The sequence below is a fragment of the Lepus europaeus genome, chromosome 17, assembly GCF_033115175.1.
Source record: "Lepus europaeus isolate LE1 chromosome 17, mLepTim1.pri, whole genome shotgun sequence".
In the NCBI taxonomy this organism is placed as follows: Eukaryota; Metazoa; Chordata; class Mammalia; order Lagomorpha; family Leporidae; genus Lepus; species Lepus europaeus.
In genome coordinates, this window is record NC_084843.1 from 36579570 (window position 1) to 36602388 (window position 22819).

The following is a 22819-nucleotide window of genomic DNA, read 5'->3' on the forward strand; positions in this document are numbered from 1 at the left end:
TGTAATGTGAAAAAGGAAGTCAATTCTAAATACAGATTAAAAAATACAAGTGAATTAGGACAAAACCAAACAGGGCATTCTGAGAAGACATTTCTGTCTGAGGTGAACTTTGTAGACAGCCAATAGAAGATCTCTGTCTCTCCCTCTGTCATTCTGCCTTTCAAATAAATTAATCTTAAACAAAAAAAAAGTTGGTTGAAAAATTTCTTTAAAGTGATAAAATAATCATCACCCTTGATTATCATTAATACATAAAAACATTTGGTAGCACTAATTATGCACATACTTTATGTATATCAGGTAATTATATACTATCTTTTAAAAACATACCCATATTTAGGCCGACGCTGCGGCTCACTAGGCTAATCCTCCGCCTTGCAGCGCCGGCACACCGGGTTCTAGTCCCGGTCGGGGCACTGATCCTGTCCCGGTTGCCCCTCTTCCAGGCCAGCTCTCTGCTGTGGCCCAGGAGTGCAGTCGAGGATGGCCCAAGTCCTTGGGTCCTGCACCCCATGGGAGACCAGGAGAAGCACCTGGCTCCTGCCATCGGATCAGCGCAGTGCGCCATCCGCAGCGTGCTACCGCGGCGGCCATTGGAGGGTGAACCAACGGCAAAAGGAAGACCTTTCTCTCTGTCTCTCACTGTCCACTCTGCCTGTCAAAAAAAAAAAAAATAAAAAAAAAAATAAAAAAAAAAACATACCCATATTTAAATTTTTTTCCATGACGAGAATATAATTATTTTTATTAAAAAGAAAATGTATTTTAGAAAATAACAAAGGGCTATTAAATTCAGGTAACCATATACCCTGAGGAAGTCAACTGGACATTATCATTTAATTTCCTTTTTTTCTTTATGAGTACATGAGAAGCTTGGATATTAGGCTCCTTGTGAGGCAGTATAATAAGTTGGATAAGCATTTGGTAGGGTCTGCTGTGTGAATTTGGACAAACTGCCATCTCTAGGCCATAATTTCTATATCTGCATAGTGAGAGTATTATATTAGAATTTTTGTGAAAATTAAGATAATGTGAAGCTTTTAGTACTATCAAGTTATATAGTACTAATCAATGTGAGGGCTATTATTTCTTCCAGTTCTAAATTGTAAGAGTGCTCAAAAATGGAAAGTTAAAACATGACAGGATTATGAAGTAGAAGGTATAAAAACAGGAGATGCCCAAGGGGAAAATGGCTTAAGGCTCTGGGATAAAAAAGAAGAGTTTCAGGAAATTTTCAGGTAAGAAGTAAAGGACAGATGTTTTTTTCCTTAAAGATCCAGGACAAGGAGTAGAGGAGAAGTTTATGGGCCAACAAATCTGAATGAAGAGAGAGAACTTAGAATTTAGATTCTGTAATTAGCAATTACAGTATTAAAAAGTTTCTGAAAATTTTACTTGTTTAACCTGTAATTCAGCACCTGTATACATATATAATGTATACCCAGAAAGCCTCATACTGTTGAAATTTGTAAAAACCAATCTAGTTTTAAATCTTAAGGGGCAAGACCCAATGTAATCCAAAAGGGTACACAAGAAACCCTTATTCTGAAGTCACCTTAGTAATTTGGCTCATAAGAGGGCATATAAAATGAGTTCTAAACATCTAATGAGTTGTATAGCTATAAACTTTGAACAACAGATAGTATTCAAAGGTTGAATCACTATGGAGTAGAGTTTTAGGTTTAATTTTTTTAAAATTTTGATCATACCTATGAACTTAAATTTAAAGCCAAGTAAAAAAACTTCTCTAAGGCTAAGTGTAAATATTACTATGAATAATGTACTTAAATTCTAAAGTTCATATTTGCTTTTTGAGTGGTGAAGCAAGCCAATAATATACTTGTATTTCATGAGAGCAGCAGAAAACAAATTGAATTCAAGTGTGATGGAGGATGTCTACAGGAAACAAGGCAGACTCTTTTTATGATATAACTAACTGATAGCTTGGAAAAAAGATAAGCAAACTATAAAATCACTCCACTTGATAACCACTTTTGGGGGAAGGTTATTAAAATTCTAAACAATATTGGTTTGAATTAATGTTTGGCTGTGGGAACAGCAGAAAAATAACAAAACTGTAAAAAAAATTTTAACTTGATAGTAATCCTAGAATTTACTACTCATTACTCATCTAAGACACAGACACTGAAGTGCTAATGTCAACCAAAAGAGGCTTTACAACAAAAATTTTCACCAGAAACAATAAGGACATTTTATAATGGTAAAAGGGAAAGTCCATTAGGAAGATACAGCAATTATAAACATATACCTCTCTAACTTAGCTGCAGAATAAATAAAAAATGTACACAAATAGAGAAAGACAATTTGACAATAATTTAATACATTCATATCCCATCTTCAATAATGGATCATTAAGATCAACAAAAAAAATAGAAGACTTGACAAATACTATGAACAAACTAGACATTTATAGCACACTTTCCCCAATAACAGAAAACACATTCTTCTCACCATTTGTTAAACCATAAAACGTGTCATAATGTATTTAAGAAATTAGACAAAGTATGTTCTCTGATCACACTGAAATGAAATTAGAATATCAGCAATAGATGGCCATTTGGGAAATTTATAAATATGTGAAAATTAAATACCACACTTCTAAATAATCAATGGGTCAAAGAAGTGACAAGAGAAATTAGAAAACATTTTTAGATGAATGAAAACACAACAAAGCAGGTAAGATGCAGTTTAAAGTAGATGTAAATGACTGCATTAAAATAGAAGAAAAACTGAGGAATAGAGAAGACAAACTACGGAAAAGGGGAAAAGATTACAACAGACATCTGCGAAAGAACTCTTAAAAATCAACAATAAGAAAACCACCTCTGATTCTTAATAATGGGCACAAGACTTGAGCACTTCACCAGATATATTCAGATGGCAAACAAGCTGCTCATCATCATAGGCCATTAGGGAATTGCAAATTAAAACAGTGAGACACCACCACACACCTGTAAAAATGGATAAAATCTAAAACACTGGCAATACCCAAAGCACACATGGATGTGGAACAGGAACTCTCATCATTGTTGCCGGGAATGCAAGATGGTACATAGTACAACCACTTTAAAAGACAGTTCTGAGATTGTTTTAAGATTATTTGAAAGGCAGTGTGACAGTTGATACCAACACACACACACACACACACAGGTATCTTCCACTCACTTCAAATGCCTTTAACAGCTAGGGGTTAGCCCAAGCTAAAGGCAAGAGCTCAGAACTCCATCCACATCTCCCAAATGGATGGCAGGAACCCAAGTACTTAAACCACCACTGGCTGCCTTCCCAGGTGCATTAGCAGAAAACAGGATCAGAAGTGGAGTAGCTGGAATTCAAACCAGCACTCTCATATGGGATGCAGGCATCCTAGGCTGTGTCTTAACCTGTTGCACCACCACATCCTAAGCTGTGTCTTAACCTGTTGCAACAGGTTAAGGATTAACAGCCTAGGATGCCTGCATCTCTTATGATCCATCCACTCCAGTGCTGAGCTTTCTTTCCTTTCTTCTTTTTTTTTAATGAGATTTATTTGAAAGGCAGAGTTTCAAAGAGTGATGGGGACAGTGAGACAGAGAAAGATCTTCCAGGGGCCGGCGCTGTGGCGCAGCGGGTTGATGTTCCGGCCTGAAGTGCCAGCATCCCATATGGATGCCGGTTGTGGTCCCGGCTGTTCCTCTTCTGATCCAGCTCTCTGCTGTGGCCTGGGAAAGCAGTGGAAGATGGCTCAAGTCCTTGGGCCCCTGCACCCGCGTAGGAGACCCAGAGGAAGGTCCTGGCTCCTGGCTTCGGATCGGCACAGCTCTGGCCACTGTGGCCAAATGGGGAGTGAACCAACAGATGGAAGACCTCTCTCTGTCTTTACCTTTCTCTGTAACTCTTTCAAATAAATAAATCTTAAAAAAAAAAAAAAAAAAAAAAAAAAAAAAAAAAAAAAGATCTTCCATCCGTTGGTTTACTCCCCAGATGGTTGCAACAGCCAGGGCTGGGCCAGGCTGAAACAGGAGCCCAGACCTCCTTAACCTGATATGCCCCAGTGCTGGCCCCCTGAGGTTTCTTATAAAATGGAATATACTGAGACCAACAGTCATGCTCCTTGGTATTTACTCCAACGATTTCAAAATTTACATCTGCAGAAAATCATGCACATGGATGTTTACAGTGAATTTATTCTTAAATGCCCAAACCTGGAAGCAACCAAGAGGTCCTTCAGTAGGTGAATGAATAAACCGTTACACTCAGAAAACAGTATTATTAAGTGCTAACATGAAATGAGCTAGAGGGAACTTAAAGGTAAGAATTCTAAATGAAAGAAGCCCATCAAACAGCTGCATGCTGTATGATTTCAACTATATGATACTGCAAAAGGAAAAGGATAAACTGCAGAGACAATTACAAAAGAAGTCGTGGCTAGGGGTTGAGGGATGGGAAGGATGAATGGATGAACACAGGATTTTTAGGGCAGTGAAACTATTCGATCAGATCCATTATGGTGGATACAGGACAACACCAAAAATGAACCCTGAAATATTGAAGAGGAATGCTGACTGTAGATTCCTGGATTGTAACAAATGTACCACTTTGGTGCTGGAAATTTATAGTAGGGTGGACTGGGAGGGCAAGGGGATTAATGGGAACCTTATGCTCAATTTCTCTGTGAACCTAAAAATATTCTTTAAACAAAGTCTTTGAAATAAAAAAGAAACTTCAAATCAGTAACATAACCTTTCAATAATAAAAATTAGGAAAAAATACAAAACAAACAACAGAACAGAGTGATACAAAGTTAATGAAAACGAAAGTTCAAGGATTCATCCCTTGAAAAAATTAGTAAAATTGACAAAACTTTAGCTAAACTGACCAAGAAAAAAAAGGATTCAAATTACTAAATAAATCAAAGGGGGATCAGTACCTTCAAAAAAAAGATTATAAAGAAATAAATACTATGAACAATTAAATGCCAACAAATGAGATAATGTAGTCAAGAAATGGACAAATCCCTAGAAAGATACAAACTACTTACTCAAATCTGAATAGACCTGTAACAAGTGATGAGACTGATTTGGTAAACAAAAAACTCCCCATAAGCAAAAGCCCAGGACCAGATGGCTTTTATCACTTTTATCAAACATTTAAAGGATTAATGTCAATCCTTCATAAACCCTTACAGAAAATATAAATGTAGGGATCACTTCACAATTTATCTCATGGTTGGTACTCCAGTACCAACACCAAAGATATCAAAAGAAAACCCAGAATCCGGCCGGCGCCGTGGCTCAACAGGCTAATCTTCCGCCTTGCGGCGCCGGCACACCGGGTTCTAGTCCCGGTCGGGGCACCGATCCTGTCCCGGTTGCCCCTCTTCCAGGCCAGCTCTCTGCTGTGGCCAGGGAGTGCAGTGGAGGATGGCCCAAGTGTTTGGGCTCTGCACCCCATGGGAGACCAGGATAAGCACCTGGCTCCTGCCATCGGAACAGCGCGGTGCGCCGGCCACAGCGCGCTACCGCGGCGGCCATTGGAGGGTGAACCAACGGCAAAAGGAAGACCTTTCTCTCTGTCTCTCTCTCACTGTCCACTCTGCCTGTCAAAAATAAAAAAAAAAAAGAAAACCCAGAATCCATTATGACTGTGGACAGAAAAGTCATCAACAAAATGCTAGCAAATCAAATCCAGTAACACCTTAAAAGGATTATATTATCTGATCAACTGGAATTTATACCAAGGCTGATTTAACATAAGAAAATCAATGTAACATCCCATATTAATAAAGGACAAAACTATCTCAAAAATAAACCCAGAAGAGATACTTGACAAAACCTAACACTTTTTCATTATAAAAGCAGTTAACAAAGGAGGTACAGAAGGGAACATCCTAAAACTGACCAAGGGCAATCTCTAAAAGCCCAATTAACATATATAACGTGAAAAATCTAGATGCTTCTCCCTAAGGTCAAGAATAAAAAAAAGATGTCTGTTTTCTTCACTTCTGTTTAACATTGTACTAGAGGTTATATCCAGGGCAATGAGGCAAGAAAATGAAATAAAAATATCCAGACTGAAAAAGAAGTGAAACTATCTCTACTCTTAAAATGCTATGATCGGCTGGCGCCGTGGCTTAACAGGCTAATCCTCCGCCTTGCGGCGCCGGCACACCGGGTTCTAGTCCCAGTTGGGGCTCCGGATTCTATCCCGGTTGCCCTTCTTCCAGGCCAGCTCTCTGCTATGGCCCGGGAAGGCAGTGGAGGATGGCCCAAGTCCTTGGGCCCTGCACCCGCATGGGAGATCAGGAGAAGCAACTGGCTCCTGGCTTAGGATCAGCACGATGCGCTGGCCACAGTGGCCATTGGAGGGTGAACCAACGGCAAAAAGGAAAACCTTTCTCTCTGTCTCTCTCTCTCACTATCCACTCTGTCCAAAAAAAAAAAAAAAAAAAAAAGCTATGATCTTACATATACAAAATCCAAAGGAATCCACTAAAAAACTCATTATTAGATGAGTTCAGCAAAGTCACAAGAGACACGATCAAGATACAAAAATCAATTGAACTCTATATACTTGCAGTAAGTAACCTGAAAATGAAATGAACTCTAGTTATAAAAGTATTGAAATGAGAAATTTAAGATAAAATTTAACAAAAGCACAAGACCTGTATTCTGAAAACTACAAAACGTCAATGAAAGAAATTTTAAAAATTTAAAGTAAATTAGTTCATTCTATCCTTGGAAATCAAAATCTCCACTTTTAAGATACTATGATTTTTCTGCTTATCCAGATAATTTACTGCCAAGACTCAAACTTCATGGAAATGTTTTATTTTTAGTAGCAAACTTTTTTTTCGGCTGGTATTCCCTTCATGTTTTAAAGCAATGCTTCTTAAATTTTAATGTACATAGAAATCATTTTATGATCTCATTAGAATGTAGATTTCAATTCACTAAAATGAGGGTGGTGGTGAGAGTGTGATGTTCTGCATTCCTAACAGCTCCCAGATTATGCCAGTGTTGCTAGTTTTCAGATCATATTGTGAACAGCAAGATTTTATGTAGGCACATAAATACAACTAGTCAAAATTTAAAAAAGGGGAAAAAAAGCAATCCCTAAGATGAATGGCAAATAAAGAAAAGGATGAAAGTCTGATGAGTCCTCTAAGTTTTTCATAAATGAGCATAATAAGTTCCCTATCAACAATAAAGAAAATATACTTAACACTACCTCTTTATTCCTACCACCCACTAAGTAACAGAAAAGCAGCAGACTTGGTCAGCTAACCAGCCAGCCAGCAGCTAAATCTACAGGAAAATGTTTTAAATGGTTTTTATTTATTCATTTATTTATTTGAGAGGCATAGATAAAGAAGAGACAGATGAAGACAGGGCTCCTATCTGCTGGTTCACTCTCCAAGTGCTAGGAGTGAGGAATGCAATCCAGACCTGCCATGGGGGTGGCAGAGACCCAACCACTTGAGCAATCACCTGCTATTTCCCAAGGTGTGCATTAGCAGGAAGCTAGAACGGGAAGTGGAACCAGGACTTGACACCAGGCACTCAATATGGGATGCATCCCAACCAATGTCTTAACTCTTAAGCCAAATGCCTGCCCCTGAAAACTTTAAAATACCTACTTACACATAGATAATCTCACAAAATGTCAACCAGAACTTTTTCCTATTGCATCTTTTCTAGTGTCTTTTATTCCTTCTTTTAGACAGGGTTTCTCAAGCATCATTTGGAGACCAATGGTGGTACATGATGATCTACTAATTGGTCTACAGACAATGTGAGGAAAAAAGTAATACAAGTTTTGATCACCAACATTTCACAAATGTGAAAAGACTAAGTCTGACTTTCAAAGAAATCCTTTGAGGTTCTTAATTGCTGTTACATTCCACAAGTTACTCAAGCTCTAGAATAGTTAACACAGCACTGTTTCAGCTAACATACTTTTCACATCATGTGAGGCATTTACCTTTGTTAGATATATATTTTGTTGTTACTATCATAATGTATTAAATGCTACACTTAGGAAAATCAATAAATGTTTGAAAAGTGTTTACATAAGAGAAAAAGTCAAAAATATATTTAACCCAGAATGTCATAAATGATAATAGTATGATTTTACAGTAAAGACTGTATGATCTTAGAATGGCTGTGACCAGTATATTAGAAGTGATCAGCCTGCACTGAGACACACTTATTCCCAGTGAACTTTAATACATAGGGCAGAGAAGCTACTAAAGTATTGACATCATTTTGACAAATTTATTTATTGAGAGGCTGACAGAGGAAAATAGAGAAGAAAGCATACTCCCATCCACTGGCTCATTCCCCAAATGCCCACAATGCCCAAGGGTGGGTCTGGATGAAGTCAGGAGCTGGGAACTCAATCCAGGTCTCTGATGTGGATAGTAGGGACTACCTGAGCCACCATGTACAGTCTCCTAAGCCGGGCATTTGGGGAGAACCAGCAGATAGGAGCTAGCTCTCTTGCTCTCCACCTCTCAAAAATAAAACAAAGAAAAACAACAAAACCATAAAGATAAAACAATGGTACTTCAATTTCTTTTAACAAAACAGGCCTACTTACTATCAGCTGCAAAATGAATGACACATATGTGCAGAGAGAAACAAAGCAAGCTATTGGCAAAATTTTATCATCAGATGACACTACTGGACAATACATAATACATGTACGAGACAGGAAGAACAATTACCATTAGATACATGTTCTTTAGTGTTTTACTTTAAGGCTGCATAAAACCACCAGTGAACAGACTATCAATCAATTCTTAGCATATAAATTTGTATTATATAAATCAAGAAATGTTTAATTCTGATTATCAATGGAATTAGGGTATATAGAGGAGATTCTTTTTCCTTTATCCAACGATTAATTTTGAGACTTGACTTGAAAAAGAATATTGGGATTGCTAAGGCCAGACTGCACATTTAAAAGCCAATTGACACATGGCTTCATTGATAGACAATAGCTAGCATTTGACAACACACCCTATATTTTTGAAGTAAGTGCTAAAGACTGCATGGAAAACTGGGAATATAATTCAAACTGCAGTCCATGAAAGGGCATCTTCAGCTCGTTATATCAAGAAAGAAACAAACACATTCTTTGCTAACAAAAACTATTCAACAGAAGGATATACATTTTTTCATGACACTAATAAATGTCAGTGAACTATTTCTATGATTTTAAGAGACTAACTCAAGGGTCATATCATATACATACATATATATCACGTACATACATATACATTCATTATATTGGAATACAGTATAGTGAATATATTCCAGTATATCCAGTATACAGGAATACAGAATAGTGAACAGCTGAAACATATCACTTGAGGGTGAAATAACAATTCTTAAGGATAAAATATGAAGACCAAATTCTGATACACACAGCTTAACCAAAGAGTACTCTTCTGCAATATCTAGGTAATTTTTTCCTTGTAGAAATGAAACAATGTATTATAAGATATACTTGAAACCACCTTCAATTATTGTACAGAATCCTAAAACGTATCTCCTAGAACTGAATTTAACCAAAAGGACATATCTACCCACTGTCATCGCTCAAAATGAAAAATTAACTTTTCCACTGAAGATCATTCATTTGTGAACTTGGTGCTTGATTGAACATTGTGTGCAGTTTTCACTGAGAATCCTTGCAATAATTTTTGTGTCCATTTACTTCAATGTCTAAAATATCTAAGAGAATTACCATAAATGTGCTGCCCTTTGAACAACCGATAACCTAAAGCTTGGGTTGTCTAATGTACTGGAGAGTAGAAAAGGAACTAGTTAAATATGAAACCTTGATTTTAGTGAGCCAGGTATCAATGTGGCCAAAGATTGCAGCAATAATTGCTTTGCCTGTTGTTTAAATTATTTTAGAGTACTTTCTTTCTGATGTTCAAATGAAAACATTTTGGATTATTTGTTTGCATTTACTTCATTTGTCACCATGATATATATGAAGACCTATCATGTGGTCCACAAATTCAAAATGTTTGGGAATATTACTTTCTCTGTTATACCGTTTTCCTTTCACAAAAAGCTATTATTTTTTCCTAGACCTTGTGCTAGAGAAAAACAGGAAACTGAAAATTGTTTGCTGTTATTAATCTTCTTTCATTAAAAGGCATTTTATTACCCACATTTTCCTGCTCCATTTTAAAAACATGCTTCTGACTTCAAAATGTATAACACCTATTTAAAAAAATAGTAACTATTTCCAATTTTTCCTTCAATCCTATTCCTCCTGAAGCCATTCTTCCTGAACTCAAGCTGCCTTCCAATACCTCTTGGTTATAGCCAAGGGTGATAACTAAAAATATTTAACAACTAGCAGCGCATAAACAATAAAAAGAATGACATCAGTTCATAAGTGAATATTAGCCTTAGTTAACAGCTTCTTAAGCAGTCTGCTATCTGTTTCTTCCATGCTTGATCCATTCTCAAAGACATTTGGTTATTCCTTGCCTTCCAATTCCCATAAGAAGGACAGCAGTTTTCATGAAAGACGAACACATAAATTGGATACCAAAGATGAGCTTAACTTGGCATTTTATTATGTCTTTAATTTCCCTTTTTTCCCTCATCAAAAGAATTAAGAAGTATTAGAAAGAACAGGCTACTGCTTTCTTTCTCCTAAACCAACTGCCTCTGGAGAATGAGGTTCTTTAAATGAGCTTTTTATTATAGCTTTGCTATTTGATTATAGCCACAAGTTACATATGCAAGTTCTTTCTTTGTTCAACCAAATAAAAATAGTTAACATACAGACAAATGGATGGATTTGGGGCTATATTAAGGATATTGTAAACTGTTAGCAAAACAAATTAATGTCTCTGATGTTTAAAGAGGAAACAGAAAGGGAATAAAGAGACTCAAAAAAAAAAACAAAAAACCAAAGAGATGGGTCATTTTAAAATAAACTTGAGAACAGAGTTATGTATAATAACATCAAATGTTATCTGTGTTGTTTTAAAAAACTGTCTTACCCAACTTTGGAAAAACTATTAAGTATTCAGCATTGCACTGAGGACATGCCACTCTGGCTGTACTGTTTCCTCTTTGTTTTTCATCCACCCAGCGCTGTAGACAAGCCTGGTGAACCCATTTTGTAGATCCTCTGCATCTGCATGGTCTCACCCATTCAGCTGTTCTATCATCTTCATCAGTGGCAAAACATACCCAGCAACTTCTGTAAATTAAAAGAGAAAATGATGTTTATCTTTGGGATTCCAGCCTTCTCTACACTGTAGCTCTCACTTAATGGGCTGATCCTTCTATGTTATGTTATAGTACTTCTGATCTACATTAAAAAAATGAGACAAAACAACCAATAAATTTTCAGTAGTTTATTTTTTTTCTGTTTTTCTTCATCTTTCTCTATAGGATGTTGTATTTTTGGAATTTTGTTTTTAATGTAGTTCTACCATCTATCTAGTAATTTTTACCTTCTTTAATACATCATAGTGCAAAGATGACCCTCAAGCTGCCTGTGTTTTATAAGACCTAATAATTGTTTGAGAAGTAGTAAGCACAGAAATACTTCATGTGAAATTTGGTATTCTCCCTATTTCAACACCAACCTCTTCAACTTGAAAAAACAAAGTATTATCACATGTGATTTCACACAGTCACATTCAATTTTCAACGGAGGGGAAAACCGCCCCCTCATTTCTAGTTCTGCTAAAGCAAGACCATAAGAAGACATGAAGAAATATTATGTATTTAAAAGATTTATTAAAGGCAGAGTTAAAGAGAGGCAAGGGCAGAGAGGAAGAGGAAGAGGGAAGAGAAAGAGAGAGAGACAGTCTTCAATCTGCTGGTTCACTCCTCAGATGGCCACGGTGGACGGAGCTGAGCAGATCCGAAGTCAGGAGCTAGGAGCTTCTTCTGAGTCTCCCTACATGTGTGCAGGGGCCCCAAGGACTTGGGCCATCTTCTACTTTTCCAGACTATAGCAGACAGCTGGATCAGAAGTGGAGCAGCAGGGACTCGAACTGGCACCCATATGGGATACCGACACCACAGGCAGTGGCTTTACCTGCCATGCCACTGTGCTGGCCCCCCAAAAATGCCTTTTATTAAAAAAATATACACAATATAAAACTCATTACCTTATCCACTTTTAGATGTATGACTTGTGGCATTAAGTATATTAATAAAGCTGTATAAGTGCCGAGACTACCCATAGTATTACTGGGCTTTATTTACTTGAATTAAGAATGACACTCAGAGAAGAGACACTGGGACAGATCTTCCATGTAATGGTTTACTTCCCAAATGCCCCCAACAGTCAGAGCTAGGCCAAGCCAAAACCAGGAGTCAGGAACTTCATCAGGATCTTTCATATCGGTGGGTGGCAGGGGTCCCACTACATGAGCCATCATCTGCTGCCCTCCCAGGTACATTAGTAGAAAGCTAGATCAGAAGTGGACAGCCAGGACTAGAAATGACATTCCTAGATGGAATGCGGGTCTGGCCTCCTAAGTGGCTATGTTACAATGCCAATGCTAGCTCCCCTATTGGGTTTTTAACTTAGAATTTTTGCATAAAATCCCATTTGTTAAGTTTACTAGCAAATAAGTTGGTTAATTAAAGTTTTATGTTAAGATTTATGTTTTTGAAAGGCAAAGTGACAAAGGGAGAGTTCTTCCCTCCACTGGTTCACTGCCCTAATGGCTGCAATGACTAGGCAGAAGCTAGGAGGCCTGGAACTCCATTCCCGTCTCCCATGTGGGTGGCAGGGGCCCAAGTACCTGAGACATCTTCCTGCTGCTTTCTCAGGTGCAATACCAGGGAGCTGAACTGGAAGTGGAGCAGCCAGGACTTGAACTGGTGCTCACACTGGATGTCAGAGTCATAGGTTGTGACTTAACCTGCTATGCCACAAGGTGCTGTTAATACATACTTTTCCTCACAACCAAGGTAATTTTGTAAATGTAAAGGTACACGTCTAGGAAAGGGATACACCTTTTTGGCTACAAAACATAGGTAAAATGTCTAAAAACCTTCTAGGTTCCTGTATCTTATTTCAACAGAACATATATGTAGGTAATGATAGCTACACTAGCATAATTAATCAGTATTAAGGTGAATAAAATTTTAAATCAAGCCAATTTCAGCCATCAGGGAAAAAAATTTAGATAAACATAAAAATATAATTAAAACATGCCAATTCAGCTCTTACTAACCAAACCAACTGAAATAGCTATTACTCATCTGTTTTTCACCTACAGAAATAGTAATTTTATATTAATGGAAATACATGTGTAATTCCTCATAAAGTCTAGATAAGTACAGGTTTATTTCTCTGACATTTTACTGTGAAAAATCTGAAAAACTGTTCTGGGACCTCTGTGGTGGACTAACAAGTCAAGCTGCTGCTTGCAACAGTGGAATCCTGTATCAGAGTGCTGGTTAGTGTATGAGTTACTCTCCTTCTGATGCAGCCCTCTACCATGCCCCTGAGGAAGTGTATGAGTTACTCTCCTTCTGATGCAGCCCTCTACCATGCCCCTGAGGAAGCAGTGGATGATGGCTCAAGTACTTAGGCCCTCCTACCAACATGGGAGACCTAGCCGGAGTTTCTGGCTTCAGCCTATGCAGCACTGGCCATTGCAGCCGTTTGGGGAATAAACCAGCAGATGGAAGCTATCATTCTGCTTTTTAAATAAAGAAATCTTAAACTCTTCAATGAATATCCAAATATACAACATGTACATTCAAATTTACAACATGTACATTCTACAAATTTTGGTATATTTGCTTTATCATATATCTATTCATCAATCTTATTTTTTTGATGCATATTAAAAATATAGGCACTGGTATATCTCACCCCTAAATACTTGTACAGCACAGGTTTACTTTTAAGATGATACTTACATATAAAGCATGAACTTTCAGATTTTTTAATAATTAATTTCAGGGGCCGGCACTGTGGATCAATGGGTTAAAGCCTCAGCCTGCAGCACTGGCATCCCATGTGGGCGCCGGCTCGAGTTCCGGCTGCTCCACTTATGATCTAGCTCTCTGCTGTGGCCTGGGAAGGCAGTAGATGGCCCAACTCCTTGGACCCCTGCACCTCTGTGGGAGACCTGGAAGAAGCTACCGGCTCCTAGCTTCGGATCAGCTCAGCTCTGGCCGTTGCGGTCATTTGGGGAGTGAGCCAGCGGAACGGAAGACCTCTTTCTCTCTCTGCCTCTCCTTCTCTCTGTGTAACTCTGACTTTCAAATAAATAAAAAATAATTATTAAAAAAATTTTTCACAACTATGGTAGGTAATGATTTATAGGGGGAAATTACTAGGAGTTAAACATTATTTTGCAGTATCACCAAATAATTATAATTTTGTTTGAGTCATAATGCTATTGTATAAGAGCCTACAAATTTAGATCTTAAAGCCAGTGGTCATTAGAGATTAGCTGACATGACCTTAGGGAGTAATAGTAAGAAAGCTTCATATGAGGGGTCAGCGCTGTGGCACAGCGGGTTAACGCCTTAGCCTGAAGCGCCGGCATCCCATATGGACGCTGGTTCGAGTCCCGGCTGCTCCACTTCCGATCCAGCTCCCTGCTGTGGCCTGGGAAAGCAGCAGATGACCCAAGTCCTTGGGCCCCTGCACCCGTGTAGGAGATCCAGAAGAAGCTCCTGGCTTCAAATTGGCAAAGCTCTAGACGTTGCAGCCAAATGGGGAGTGAATAGGGAGTGACCCATCTGATGGAAGACCTCTCCCTCTCTGCCCCTCCTCTCTCTGTGTAACTCTGACTTTCAAAGAAATAAATAAATCTTTAAAAAAAAAAAAGCTTCATATGAATACTTTCAAGAAGCCTGCCTTATCTTTACCATCTATCAACTTATCACATCTACTTTATATTTATTCCAGCCATTAAAAAATGAATCTGATGGTCATGAGATCAAATATACTGCCCACAATATGTAAATTTCTGACATAACATAAAAAATAAGATGTAAATTAAAAAAAAAGGTACATTCCAGAAAGGTACCTTAACTTAAAAAAATTTTTTTTAAATTCATATGAGAGGCAGAGGACTAAATGTTTTCAGTCCAAATGACAATACAGAAAATGTTAATTTGTAAAGAATTTATTAAGTATAAATTTAATTTATGGGAAGAATATTAGTATATGAAATTAGGGCACATAGGAATTAGCACATAAAAATGGTAATTTAAATAACAGTTAATAAGACAGTGTCTTTTTTCTTTCAAAGATTTATTTTACTTGAATGAGAGAGAGTGAGAGAGAGAGAGAGAAAGAGGTCTTCCATCCACTGGTCCATTCCCCAAATGACGGCAATGGCCAGAGCTGCACTGATCCGAAGCCAGGAACAAGGAGCTTCTTCCAGGTCTCTCACGTGGGTTCAGGGGGCCCAAGGACTTGGGCTATCTCCTGCTGCTTTCCCAGGTGCATTAGCAGGGAACTGGATCTGAAGTGGAGCAACCAGGACTCAAATTGGTGCCCATATGGGATGCTGGCAATGAAGGCAGGGGCTTTAACCTGATGTACCACAGTGCCGGCCCTGACAGTGTCAGTCTTAAGAGTTGACAAAAAAAAAAAAAAAAAAAAAAAGGGAGAACAAACTATATCTATCTACCTACCTACCTCCTATCTATGAATCCTCTAACAGACCAGACCAACTAGGATCATTATCTGGGAAGTTTTTTTTTTTTCTTTTTTGTGCCTGTATGTGTGTGTGTATGTGTGTGTGTGTGTTTAAAGATTTATTTAGAAGTCAGAGTTACAGAGCGGGAGCCAGAAACAGAACTCTCCCATCCACTGGGTCACTCCCTAGATGGCTGAAATAACCATGCCTGGGCCAGGCCAAAACTAGGAGCCAAGAGCTTCTTCTAGGTCTCCCATGTGGGTTTGGGAAGTTTTTTTTTTTTTTTAATTAATTTATTTGAGAGGCAGAGTTTCAGACAGAGAGAGGTCTTCCATCTGCTGGTTCATTCCCCAAATGGCCACAACGGCCAGAGCTGGGCTGATCCAAAGCCAAGTGCCTCTTCTGGGTCTCCCATGTGGGTGCAGTGGCCCAAGGACTTGGGCCAACATCCACTGTTTCCCAGGCCATTAGTGGAGAGCTGGATTGGAAGTGGAGCAGCTGGGATTTGAATCAGTGCCCATAAGAGATGCTGGCGCCACAGGTGGAGGCTTAACCTACTACGTCACAGTGCCAGCCCCTCGGAAGGTTTTTTTTTTTTTTTAAAGATTTATTTATTTGAAAGTCAGAGTTACACAGAGAGAGGAGAGGCAATGAGAGGAAGAGAGGGAGAGGGAGAGGGAGAGGGAGGGAGAGAGAGATAGTGAGAGTGAGAGAGAGAGAGGTCTTCTATCCAGTGTTTCACTCCACAATTGGCTGCAAAGACCAGAGCTGTGCCAATCCAAAGCCAGGAATCAGGAGCTTCCTCCAGGTCTCCCACATGGGTATACGGGCCCAAGAACTTGGGCCATCTTCTACTGATTTCCCAGACCATAGCAGAGTGCTGGATCGAAGTGGAGCAGCCAGGTCTCGAATCGGCGCCCATATGGGACGCTGGTGTTTTAGGCCAGGGTGTTAACCCGCTGCACCACAGCACGGGCCCCAACCTTGGAAGTTTTTTTAATCAATGCTTTCCTTCTTCACTTTCCCATACTATGTCATCAAATGCATGCAATCTATTTTTACTGTTTGTGACCTAATTCCCCTTCCACTTTAACAAACAGAAAAAAGATACTTGAAAATGATAGATTCACACTTTCTCAACATTTTGGAATGGATGGCACAGAAATCTGTGGTTTCATATATAAAACATTCCTGCTTTTTTCTAGGAATAGTATCCCATACTTCCAATGGAAAATTCTTCATCTGTCCAACATCAGTCATGTATAAATTTAGGCAGTTAGACAATCCCCAGCTTTTAGAAAGCAATCCTCAAATTATTCATTGTATTTCATCCACAGGTTACAGTCATTAGGAGGTTGTGACCCAAAACTGGTCTTGTTGGAAAGAATTTCAGAAGCTGGTAAAGTTGAGGCTGGTGTTGTGGCACAGTAGGTTAAGCTTACACCTGATACTATCAAAGTGCCAGTTCAAGTTCCAGCTGTTCTGCTTCTGATTCAGCTCCTTGCTAATGCATCTGGGGAAGCAGGGAAAGATGGCCAAAGTATTTGGACCCCAGCTACCCACATGGGAAACCTGGATGGAGTTCTGGGCTCCTGGCTTCAGTATGGCCTAGTCCTAGTTATTGCAGCCATTCAGGGAATGAACCAGCTGATACAACTGCGTGCGAATGTGCACACACATTCTCCCTCTCTCCCACTTTGCCTTTCAAATAATAAACATTAAAAAAAAAAAAAAAAAAAGGACCTGAAACGGTTGATACACAGATTTTTCTCTCTCCTGCTGGGCTTGTTGGCAGGAGAATGTAAGACAATTAGAGTCACCATGAGAAGCTTGAAGAATTCAGAGGAAAAGAAATGTCATGTTGGAAAATGATGGCATTTTTGAGACATGGAAATGAAGCCGTGCCTAAATCTAAACATACTCTTCCACTATCCACTTACAAAACCCACTAACTTTTTCTTTTCGGCTTAGCCCATTTGGGTTGCATTCTGTACAACCAAAACAATCTTGATACAGAATATCAGATACTAAGAGATGGCCTGAATACAATCATATTATCTAAACTCTAGTTTATATAAATAAACTCAGTAATTTTTGTTAATAGCTTATTTATTACAGATCAGAACTTCAGCAGAAAAATTAACCTAATTCTCAATGTGAGTACTTTAAGAGTCTCAAGTTTTCATATTTTTTTTTAAATGATTTACTTTCTTATTTGAAAGTCAGAGTTACACGAAGAGAAGGAAAGGCAGAGAAAAAGAGAGGTCTTCCATCCACTGGTTCACTCCCCAATTGGCTGCAATGCCAGAGCTGTGCCGATCCAAAGCCAGAAGCAAGGAGCCTCTTCTGGGTCTCTCATGTGGCCATAGCAGAGAGCTGGATTGGAAGTGGAGCAGCCAGAACTTGAACCAGCGCCCATACGGGATGCCGGCATCGCAGGTGGCGGCTCTACTGTTATACCACAGCTCCGACCCCTATATTTCGTACATCAGGCAAAATACACTCTTGCTTTTGCCATTGAATCAGGTCATTCCTTAGATTGGGAAAAAAAAGTCAACAAAGAACCAAACGTTCTGAAATTCCACTTTTTTTTTTTTTTTGACAAGCAGAGTTAGACAGTGAGAGAGAGAGAGAGAAAGGTCTTCCTTCCGTTGGTTCATTCCCTAAGTGGCCATCATGACTGGTGCTCTGCCGATCCAAAGCCAGGAGCCAGGTGCTTCTTCCTGGTCTCCTATGCGGGTGCAGGGGCCCAAGCACTTGGGCCATCCTCCACTGCCCTCCTGGGCCACAGCAGAGAGCTGGACTGGAAGAGGAGCAACCGGGACTAGAACCTGACACTCATATGGGATGCCAGCGCTGCAGGCGGAAGATTAACCAAGTGAGCCATGGCGCTGGCCCCTCCACTTTTTTAACATTTAAAATTTGGGGCTGGTGCTGTGGCGCAGAGGGTTAATGCCTTTGCCTGAAGTGCCAGCATCCCATATGGGCACCAGTTCCAGACCTGGCTGCTCCATTTCCTTTTTTTTTTTTTTTGGACAGGCAGAGTTAGTGAGAGAGAGAGAGAAAGGTCCTCCTTTTTCTGTTTGTTCACCCCTCAAGTGGCCGCTAAGGCCGGTGCGCTGCACCGATCCAAAGCCAGGAGCCAGGTGCTTCCTACTGGTCTCCCATGCGGGTGCAGGGCCCAAGGACCTGGGCTATCCTCCACGGCCTTCCTGGGCCACAGCAGAGAGCTGGACTGGAAGAGGAGCAACCGGAACAGAATCCGGCGCCCCAACCGAGACTAGAACCCAAGGTGCTGGAGCTGCAGGTGGAGGATTAGTCTAGTAAGCTGCGGTGCCAGCCTGGCTGCTCCATTTCCAATCCAGCTCTCTGCTATGGCCTGCGAAAGCAGTAGAATGACCCAAGTCCTGGGGCCCCCGCATCCATGTTGGAGACTTGAAAGAAGCTCCTGGCTCCTGGCTTTGGATTGGTGCAGCTCTGGGCTTTGTGGCCAATTGGGGAGAGAACCAGCAGGTGGAAGACCTCTCTCTTTCTCTGCCTCTCCTCTCTGTGTAACTCTTTCTTTTTTTTTTTTTTTTTTTTTTTTAATTTTTTAAACTTTTATTTAATGATTATAAATTTCCAAAGTACAGCTTATGGATTACAATGCCTTTTACCCCCATAACTTCCCTCCCACCCGCAACCCTCCCCTCTCCTGATCCCTCTCCCTTTCCATTCACATCAAAATTCATTTTCAATTATCTTTATATAAGATCAATTTAGCATATATTAAATTAAGATTTCAACAGTTTGCACACACACAGAAACACAAAGTGTAAAATATTGTTTCAGTACTAGTTATAGCATTAATTCACAATGTACAACACATTAAGGACAGAGATCCTACATGAGGAGTAAGTGCACAGTGACTCCTGTTGTTGACTTAACAAATTGACAGTCTTGTTTATGGCGTCAGTAATCTCCCTAGGCTCTTGACACGAGTTGCCAAGGATGCGGAGGCCTTTTGAGTTTGCTGACTCTGATTTTATTTAGACAAGGTCATAGTCAAAGTGGAAGTTCTCTCCTCCCTTCAGAGAAAGGTACCTCCTTCTTTGATGACCTGTTCTTTCCACTGGGATCTCACTTGCTGAGATCTTTCATATAGGTTTTTTTTTTTTTTTTTTTTTGCCAGAGTGTCTTGGCTTTCCATGTCTATAATACTCTCATGGGCTCTTCAGCCAGATCCAAATGCCTTAAGGGCTGATTCTTAGGCCAGAGTGCTGTTTAGAGCATCTGCCATTCTATGAGTCTGCTGTATATCTTGCTTCCCATGTTGGATCATTCTCTCCCTTTTTTATTCTATCCGTTAGTATTTGCAGACACTAGTCTTGTTTATGTGATCCCTTTGACTCTTAGTCCTATCATTATGATCAATTGTGAACTGAAATTGATCACTTGGACTGGTGATATGGCATTGGTGGGTTCAGTCCAAGTGATCAATTTCATATCACCAATGCCATAACTCTTTCAAATAAATAAATGAATATTAAAAAATACATTTAAAATTTTAAATTCCACTTTTAACATTTACATTTCAGGGTCAATATAATATAACTGTACTTTAACTCATATTACTATATATTACATTTTTATAACTTAATGGAATGATAGTTTGAATACCCCAAATAATAATAATAAAGTGGTTATTTTGCATTTCAAAACAAAAAATTCTCTCAGACTCAGTTTGTGGCTCAGTGCCTGCCTGTGAATGACACCAGCATACCATATGGGTGCTAGCTCCTATTCAGTGCTATCTGCTTCACTTCCAATCCAGCTTCCTGCTAATGTGCCTGGGAAAGCAGCGGAGCCAGCCCAAGTACCTGGGCCCCTGCACACAGATAGGAGACTGGGATGAAACTCCTGGCTTTGCCTGGCTAAACCATAGCCCTTTAGGCCATTAGGAGAATGAACCAATAGACTGGAAATCTGTCTTTCCTTCTCTAACTTTTCCTTTCAAATAAATATATGTAAAACTCTCAAACTCCATACCGAAGGAAAAAAGAAGGTATATTTTTTGACTAAACTCTTAAAGAGTTTCTCAGTGGGCCGGCGCCGTGGCTCACTTGGCTAATCCTCCGCCTGTGGCGCCGACATCCCATATGGGCGCCGGGTTCTAGTCCCGGTTGCTCCTCTTCCAGTCCAGCTCTCTGCTGTGGCCCAGGAGGGCAGTGGAGGATGGCCCAAGTGCTTGGGCCCCTGCACCCGCATAGGAGACCAGGAAGAAGCACCTGGCTCCTGGCTTCAGATCAGTGCAGCGCTGACCATTGTGGCCATTTGGGGAGTGAACCAACGGAAGGAAGACCTTTCTCTCTCTCTCTCTCACTGTCTATAACTCTACCTGTCAAATAAATAAAAATAAAAAATAAATAAATAAAAAAAGAAAGTTTCTCAGTGTTTATCTTTCCCATTCTCTTTGATACTGTCTTTCAGAACTTGGTGTTTAATGTGCTCAGCTGAGCATTTACTAGAAATCAACATTTTCAGGGCCCACTCTGGACCTATAAAATCAGAAACACTGGAGGGGCTTGACAGTGTTTCTAGCAAGGTGACAAACCTAAATTTTGAGAATCTTTACTCTAAATATTATCTTTTTTCCTTAGTTCTTCCCTATGAACTCTCCTTAATAAATAATACACAGTGAAATTTCATTTTATACCCACCATAAATATTCTTAATTTTTTTTAAAGGTTTACTTTATTTATTTGAAAGATAGAGTTACACAGAGAGGTAGAGACAGAGAGAGAGGTCTTCCATCCGATGGTTCACTCCCTAGATGGCTGCAATGGCCAGAAATGTGCCAATCCAAAGTCAGGAGCCAGGAGCCAGGAGCTTCTTCCGGGTCTCCCACGTGGGTGCAGGGGCCCAAGGACTTGGGCCATCTTTCACTGCTATCCCAGGCCATAGCAGAGAGCTGGATCTGAAGTGGAGCAGTTGGGTCTCAAACCAGCACCCATATGGGATGCCGGCACTTCAGGCCAGGGCATTAACCCGCTGTACCACAGTGCCAGCCCCCAAATTATTTGGTTTTTAAATATAAACAATAAATAATATTCTTAAGATGTTTTTTCATAAGGAGAAAAAGCTAGATTGGGGAACCTTTATTCTATTTTATGAAAGGCTGCATGATTTTACAATTGAAAATAAAGCCAGTTAATATCTTTAAACTGTGGAATTTTTATCCATTGAAATCTTCAAAAGGAAGGAGATTCTGACACATGCTTACAGCATGGGTAAAGCCTGAAGACATTATGCTGAGTGAAATTATTCAGTCACAAAAGGGATGAGAACTACGATTCCACTTAGATGAAGCATCCAGAGTAGTCCTATTTATTGAGACAGAAAGTAGAATGGTGGTTGCCAGGGGTTGGTGGCTGGGGGTAGGAGGGGGCAGAAAGAAAGTTAGTGTTTAATGGATACAGTTTCAGTTCCTCAAAATGAAAAGTTCTGGAGACAGATGGTGTTAATCGTTGAACAATGTGAAGGCCATTAAACTATACCCTCAATAATAGTAATAATGGTAATTTTGTGTATATTTCACCTCAATTTTTAGGACCCTCTAATTTGAGATAGACTGTAAAAAATGACTATAACTACGTTTTATTATTTTAAATGGTACAAATGCATATACATACATACATACATATATATACATGTGTATATAAAATAAATTAGGAAGAAAAAGAAGAAAAATTATTGAGGTAGGGTTTAAATCCTAGCCCAGCCCATACCTAGTTTTTTTGGCCACAGGTATCTGCATGGGAGACCTGGATGGAGTTCCAGGCTCTTGGCTTATGTCTAGCTCAACCCCAGCTGTTGTGGCCAAAGGGGCAGTGAACCAGCGCATAGAAGCCCTCTCCTTCTGTCTCTGTAACTCTACCTTTCAAATAACTAAATCTTCAAGAAAATTTTTCTAATTGCTAAGTTAATTTGTGGAACAGATTAAGTTAGTTCAAGACATTCTTGCTGGTTAAAGAACCTTGGCTTTAGGCCTGGTTTCAAATGCCTGCTCACCCCTCATTACAGGTTTACGGATAGAATCTCTCTCACTGAGTTATTTTAAGGAAGGGTTTCTTAATCTGGAATGTATGAAAAATTTAAGAGAGGCTTGGT

At 39.5% G+C, this 22819-nt stretch overlaps 1 protein-coding gene across 2 annotated transcripts in view; it reads right to left on the reverse strand.

Moving 5' to 3' along the window:
- The window catches only part of MARCHF5 (membrane associated ring-CH-type finger 5), a 57153-nt gene that overhangs the window by 20189 nt on the left and 14145 nt on the right, over positions 1 to 22819 (reverse strand). For both annotated transcript variants that reach the window (XM_062213936.1, XM_062213937.1), the window contains one exon: positions 11036 to 11238. In XM_062213936.1, coding sequence (XP_062069920.1) covers positions 11036 to 11238 — 203 coding nt within the window. The remainder of the gene's footprint in view (positions 1 to 11035; positions 11239 to 22819) is intronic.